General features: G+C 39.7%; 1 protein-coding gene across 2 annotated transcripts; it reads right to left on the bottom strand.

The window, feature by feature from the left end:
* Window positions 1–519: 519 nt before the first annotated feature.
* gjb8 (gap junction protein beta 8) lies at window positions 520–5,829 on the bottom strand. Of its 2 annotated transcripts, none has more exons than XM_015015649.1 (2): window positions 5,637–5,829; window positions 520–4,252 (listed from the first exon to the last, which is right to left on the bottom strand). In XM_015015649.1, the coding sequence occupies exon 2, from the start codon at window positions 4,133–4,135 to the stop codon at window positions 3,356–3,358; it is 780 nt and encodes a 259-aa protein (XP_014871135.1). In that variant the 5' UTR covers window positions 4,136–4,252; window positions 5,637–5,829; the 3' UTR covers window positions 520–3,355. The 2 variants fall into 2 exon arrangements, with proteins under 2 accessions (XP_014871135.1, XP_014871134.1); XM_015015648.1 differs by having other exon boundaries at window positions 520–4,161.
* Window positions 5,830–7,174: the final 1,345 nt, after the last annotated feature.

The following is a 7,174-nucleotide window of genomic DNA, read 5'->3' as shown; positions in this document are numbered from 1 at the left end:
AAAACATTTGCTAAATACAGCGACAAAGTTGCTAAGTTTGCAACACCAGGGCGTTAATTGTTAACCGTGCACACGCAGACATGACCTGTCTGTCAGTCAGTCGTCTCTCATGGCAGAGCAAAAGGGAACAGTGACTGATTTTGAGACCTTTGCAGAGGTAGACATCTTTGCATCGGTGGAAAAGATTGATTTCTCGTGTATCAGCAGGTCTCCCAAAATTAAGAAAAAATCTGAGCCAATGTTTCGGTGCAACCCTATTATGAACCATAAAGATAAACATTGTCATGTAGCATTTAGTCAAAATGTGGCCCCCCAGCCAAAGAGCATATTCTCCACCACAAAAATGAATACATAAACAGCGAACCACACAGGTAGAGGTCATGATGTACCCTTGAACTAACACTTGACCCTCAACTTCCTTTTTTCAGAAAACTCAATACCTTGCAATGATAATAATCTGATTTTCTCCTCCAGTAAACAAATGAGCAAAAGAAAAAATAAGAAGAGTCGAGCAGTTGAGTTTTCACTAATTTATGAAAAATTTCTCAAAGGAAAAAACAAGTTGAAGGATCACAGTGCAAGTGTACAAGACATCTGATACAAAAATCACAATCCGAAGCATCTCATTGGTTCATTTCTCTCTGTGAAAAACTGTCTGTTAGCGTTGCATAGCTGTTGGAATCAAACTGTTAATTACTGTGGAAGCAAAGTCAGCTTTAAAGTCTGCAGTGATGGAAAAAAAAATTACACCAGGAGGTCAATGGTAATATTAGAGCGGGTTTACAATTCTCTTTTTCTCTTTTTCTTTTTAACTCTAAAATCCCCAGAGTGCAACACTGTGCGGGTCACTCCAACTGTTACACAACCAAACCACGCCGAGCGTCCAACCCGGCTTTACTTTCTATAACAGGGGAATTTACACGTCTAATTGGCGCCGGCGCATCTCACTTAGCGGTCATTGCGCAATCACAGAGTCACCAGCAGCCGAGTGTCCGTTTGGACAGACAGATGTGACTAATCCTTGACGTCTATTCCTGGACGGAGGGACGACGAAGACGTGTTTGGGTTTGAGATTTGTCTTGATCGGGAGGCCGAGTCGCGATCAGAGCGCCGGATAAAATAAGGCGCAGGCTGAAAGCTGATCCGAGAGGGGCGGGGTCAGCACACGCCGTGAAGATCTACACGACGAGAGAACCAAAAGCAACTGAAGCTGTGGATAAAAGCGATAAATGGATCCAGGTGGCAACATCTGTATTTGTCAGCGTATTTCCACTGAGAAAAGCTTTGAATTTAGGCAAACCAAACAAAGAGCTAAAACTCATGTCTGTACACAGCTACACGCATGACAGATACTCATTCGATTCTATTTAATTGTGTTTGAATGTCAGCAATGACAGCTCAGCCCATCAAAATAATTCATACTGCTGGAAGATTTAGATTTCAAATTGTTTCCATTCATCCAAGACGTTTGTTTGTGACAAGAAATGACACAAAAGATATACAACAATGAATAAGGAGGCTAATTTTTTAAAGCAGCCTTTTAGTTGTATTTTAGTAAAATAATCTCAGTGATCAATGGAAAAATATTTAATCGCTGGCCAACTTTTTGTATCTTCCCAGAAGTGTTTTGTTGATCGATCTCCGATAGGCTCCAAATCTTCTGAGTTTGGATGTCCTCCTTACCATCACCCTAATCTTAAGGTCCCCAAACTTTAAAATAACTTCAAGTCAGTGGAATTATATTTCTAAAAACGATCAGATTACTTTAAACCTAAATCTACTAGGGTTGTGGATAATTTAGGATTTAACTGTACATATTTCTGAAAACACTATTCATCTGTGCAAACTTTGCAAAAGTATTCACACCGCTTACATTCTCACACAATTTGTCACAATACAACCACAAACCAGTTAGGTGTGAAGCAGAGTGAAACATGGTGGTGGCAGTATCATGCTGTGGGTTAAGCCAAACAGTAATTTATGGCAAGATACTTATTTGATTCTCTATTTAATTTTGAAAATTGATGTTCACAATCACAAAATGTATACACGTCTTTGGTATAAAAGTCCAATAAAAATACATTGACGTTTGTGGCTGTATGACAAGACGTGAGAAGTTCAAGTTTGTTTTGTAAGACTCAGTCCAAAAAAAAAAAAAAAAGATAAAAATCTAATGGTTTAAGAACATTATAATCAGGCAAAAGCTAACAGATGAATTTGGTTGATTAAACTGGAAACATGACGGCTCTCTTGTGTATCTGGAGCTTCATTGCAGCTTCACTTTTCTCTGTCCAGGATTCTTTTCAGAGACTTTTCACACTATGAACATTTTGATTGAACACCAGACTGGTAGACAGCTTTCTTCATGAATCTGTTAAAATGTTCTCTATATTATTGCATCTTTTTTATATACGTTTAATATTTTTTAAAGGGAAATACTGTCTGATTTTGTTGTCTTGTATTTCGGTCGCACACACACAAAAAAATTATTGATTTTAGTCCCTCAATAAAGTGAAATGCCTGCATTCTTCTCAGTTAAATTTTTACACACAACAAGGTAAACGTAAAAAGACGATTTAGTCAACACAGCTACATTTTTAACCAAACCGCCTTTGATCGATTGCGATGAAAAACAAAAATCCCTTTAATTAATTCTCGCGTCTTCTCATTGTTCACCACTAGATGTCAGTGTAGGCTCATTCTCCTTCGAAGCAACAGCGCCCTTAAACTTTTGTTACAGCTTCGGGCATCAACCAGAAGTCAAACACATATCTCTAGTGTAAAATAATAATAATAATCATCAAGGCACCACTTAATATTTTGCAATCTGCTGGGGTTTTCCGTGAGAACAAATTATTATTTTACTGCTTATGAGCACCTTCATGCTGGTTCTACATCTACTCCTATCGGGATTCTTGGCAAAATATTTTCTACCCAAAACATTGTTATAAAGCAAGGAATTATTGCACATTTTATGTCTAGTCAAATTTGCCTCTGAGATTACCGCAGAAGGTCCTTCTGGCTTTAAAGCATTTTTTTTAAATTGTAAACTAATATTTGTTAAACTGCTTTGATTGTTAGTGAGCAAGCTAGGTAAGTGGCTAGGCAGAACTCAAACTAAACTAAAAAAAAAAGAAAAACACTCAGCTGTGAACAGCACTACAGTGCATGAGTGGAAAATTTAAGGTCACGCGTAAAAAAAACAAAACCCGCCGAGGTCCACTTCCCTCGGGTCGACGCGAGTTCTGCTGCAGGTAAAGACGCAGAACTAAAACTTTCCCACAGGAATACAGACTCTGTATCCCCCTGGACGGCTCTAATGGAGGTCCACAGATGGATCTGGAGTCCATCCTCTTCAGCTCACAGTCTTGTTGCTGGACGAATCCATGGAGGACAACAACAGGGTCTCGTTCTTCTTGTTGTCCCTCGACACGCTCTCCGTGTAGGGGTGTTTCCTCTTGTTCGACCGGTCCATGCACCTCAGGAGTGCCTTGACGATGAGGTAGAGCAGCTCGGCCACGTTCAGCACCATGCAGATGGCCGAAGAGGCTACCATGAAGATGGTGAAGACGGTCTTCTCCGTCGGTCGGGAGATGAAGCAGTCCACCTTGTTGGGGCAGGGCCACTGCTCACACTTCACGAGCCGGGGCATCTGGAAGCCGTTGTAGACGAAGTACAGCGCGTACATGAAGCCGCCTTCAAAGATGAGGCGGAAGAACAGGCTGCAGGTGTAGGTCCACCAAAGAGGGCCCGTGATGGGCAGACGCCTTTTTTTCAGGTTCTCCAGGTCGGACTTTTCAGTGTGGTTGGAGGCCAGAATGGTCCTCTTGTCGCCGCGCTTCCTGTATGCGACGTGCATGGCGACGAGCAGGGCCGGCGTGGAGACGAAGATGAGCTGCAGGCACCACAAGCGGATGTGCGACACAGGGAAGAAGTGGTCGTAGCAGACATTCTTGCAGCCGGGCTGCTGCGTGTTGCATGTGAAGTCCGACTGCTCGTCGCCCCAAACGCTTTCGGCGGCCAGCACCAGGATGGTGATGCGGAAGATGAAGAGGACGGAGAGCCAGATCTTCCCGAGGCTGGTGGAGTGTTTGTTGACGCCGCCCAGCTGGGCGTAGAGTGCCCCCCAGCTCATTGTGGTGACGAGGACCGTGGAAGCTCCAGTAGGGGTCAAAAGAGTATCGGCTGAGAAAACCCTGCTGGCGTACTGAGCTCACTCAGAAAACTCGACCTGTCCTGATGTCTCTGACGACTGTGCACAAAAACAAAAAAACAGAAAACACTATCATCATCACGGGGAAAACAAGACGGCCTTCAACAGACTTTTAGACATGTAGGAATGGTGTATTTTAAAGTCAAACTATCACAACTTCAGAGAAGTAATGTCTCTATATGACAAAGCTAAGCTAAACAGTTTGACTTTTAAAGCTCGTCTTAAAACCCATCTATTTTACCTGGCTTTCAACTCCAGCGGGATCTAGTTTTAAATGTTTGTTTTTAAACTGTAAGAGTTGTTTTTTAATTGTTATGTTGTGTTTTAATGTACAGCACTTTGTATCAGCTGTGGTTGTTTTAAAGTGCTTTATAAATAAAGTTGGTATGGTATGGACAAAAGTTAGCTTTAGCAACGATCATGTTATAAAAGTAGCAATGGTGCCATTTCATCACTAACGAAGACTTTACAAAGATTAATTTCAAAAAGACATTTTATTTAAATGTTGTTTTATATTTATAAGAACAAATTGCACTATTATCAAAAATATAAAAGCTTACTACCTCAAGTATCTTGGTCATGTGACCGTCTATGAGACGATGAAGACATTTACAATCAGGTTTAAATGTTATGAACTTTAGCTGATGTGCTAGCTCGGAAATCTGGATATTGTTCACAGCTTGTTTACATCGTATTGTACCACACTGACACACTTATTATAACAAAAGACTTCCGATATTGAAAGTAGCTTATAATGACGCATTAAGACTTTTGTTAAAAAGTCCCACATGGACCACTTTATGTCAAGAAATTAACCTATTTTCAGACTAAACGAGCCTAATTATTCTATTGTTGACTAACGTTATATGGTGCAGTAAGACATACGTCTATATTTTAGAAAACATTGGCCTGCCTCCTAAAAGATTAGGGATCTTTTTATGTATTTTTATGTCCTCTTACCTTCTTTATTATTACTATTATTAATTTATTTATGTCATTTGAACTGCGAGTCTGTAATAAAGCCTAACTTGATTTATTGCTTTTCTATTTTCTCTCTCTTCTTACTAAAAAGTGAATGATAAAAGTCGTCAGTCTGGTGCTTTGAGCTCAATTATCCTTTTTCTTTTTTAAAGAAAAAAAGATAATCTACAACTGTATTAAGTCAGAAGGAATAACAGGTTTAAAACATGGTTTAAAAAAACAATATTACACTCAAAATTAGTTGAGCACTAATTGCGTATTTAACGAGATCTACATTAACTTTCACGGTTAACATTACAATACAAAGTAATACTATTTCGTATTGTAGAACAGAATCCTACCAAATATACCTTCTCAATCAATAAAATGTTGATTAAAAATGATCAAAACAATTTAAAATGTGTGAAAAAACAAAGATCCAACCTGCGTTCCCCACACTTACCTTCCTGTAAAGTAACTTTGCCCTTTTTGACCTATAAATTAAGATGAAGGTTTTTCCCATGAACAAGGAGAAGTAGTTGGTCCTAATGTCCTGCGCGGCCCGGCAGAATGAAGAGTGTTTGCGGACGAGCGCCGACGCGTCTTTGCGCAGCGCTGAGTGAGGCGCACCTGTGTCTGCGGAGGCTTTCCATCATCCTTTCCCTCTTGTAGACCGGGAGGGAGGGACGGAGGGAGGGACGGGCCAGGCCGAGGCTCAGGGTGGGGTCAGAAACATCTGAGGTTCCAAGAGATTCATGACTGATAGGAACAGCTCCACTTCCTAATCATTTAACTGGGTTGAAATATTTGTAGACTAATTAAATTAAATCCAGCTGTATCCATTTGGGGGTCGCCTTACCCTTTTAGACACTTTTGAAATATTTAATATTAAATATTTTTGCCTGTGGTACTGCTAATGGCATCAGGTTTCCCAAACGTCCATGAAGACATTTAATTTCTAATTGAACCTTTAAACAACTGAAAATTTACACATGGACTATACAATAGGAGCTTCTGTCCAAACTGATGGCAACATGCTTTAATTTAACCGCAACATGGCTTTAGTTAATACAAGGTGATACGTCTGACTACTTTTCCTTGTGACCCTTGGATGCTTGGGTTATTTGTTTTCATGTGTCCTGGCTTATTTATATTTGTTGCCATGTTGTTTCTCCATGTTTATTTTTGTTCCAGCGATGTTGCAGTGTTGGCTCCTTCCTTTGGGTTTAGTTACTTAGTTTATTTTTGTGTTTTGCTCTTTGTGCATCTGAATTTAGTTCCCTTAGGTCAATGTTTTCGCCTTTGTTTGTAGTTTCTTTCCGTCTTAGGCCAGCTTCCTTTGTTTTAATTAGTCTCTCTCCCTCAGTTCCTGTGCTTACTGCCCACCGCAGCTGCCCCACATCTCCTCGGATTAGTTCACCTGCCTCCTTTGTCATCTTCCACCCCCACCGCCTCAGTCTGTCAGCCCTCTGGTTTTCACTGAATCTTTCCGCTACATCACCTGTTCTCTCTCCTGCTCTTCCTGCAATTTACCTTGTAAGTTTTCGTTTTTTGTTATTAAAATACTGTTTCAAATTATATATGTAGCATAATATAACCACTTTCTTCAACGTTAACCCTGTTGTGACAAATTGACTCGATGTAAAACAGATACAAAAAAGATTAAGACAATGTTTAGATCAGGTTCATGTAACTTATTCTACTGGTCTTCTCTAAATGTAAGTTTACATTTAGAGTAAACTAAATGTTTACTCTAACATTTAATAAGTGACTAAAAACTTAGTCACTTATCAGACTGAGTTTTGCATCTTAAATGACTCGGACGAGTATTAAAAGACCGAATATGCAGATAAACACATCCCTGGCTTGTCACAATAAATAATAAATCATTTAATCACATGATAAATTAAAAGAAACTCAATAATTTTCATTTGCTAGATTTATAGCCTTTTCTTTTCTCTCTCTTTTTACCAAAAACTGAATGATAAAAGTCGTCAACCT

Source organism: Poecilia latipinna, unplaced genomic scaffold (genome assembly GCF_001443285.1).
Source record: "Poecilia latipinna isolate Pla-1442-1.1 unplaced genomic scaffold, P_latipinna-1.0 Scaffold1937, whole genome shotgun sequence".
NCBI lineage: Eukaryota > Metazoa > Chordata > Actinopteri > Cyprinodontiformes > Poeciliidae > Poecilia > Poecilia latipinna.
Note: the sequence above shows the minus strand (reverse complement) of the source record. Positions and strands in the feature narration are given on the sequence as shown.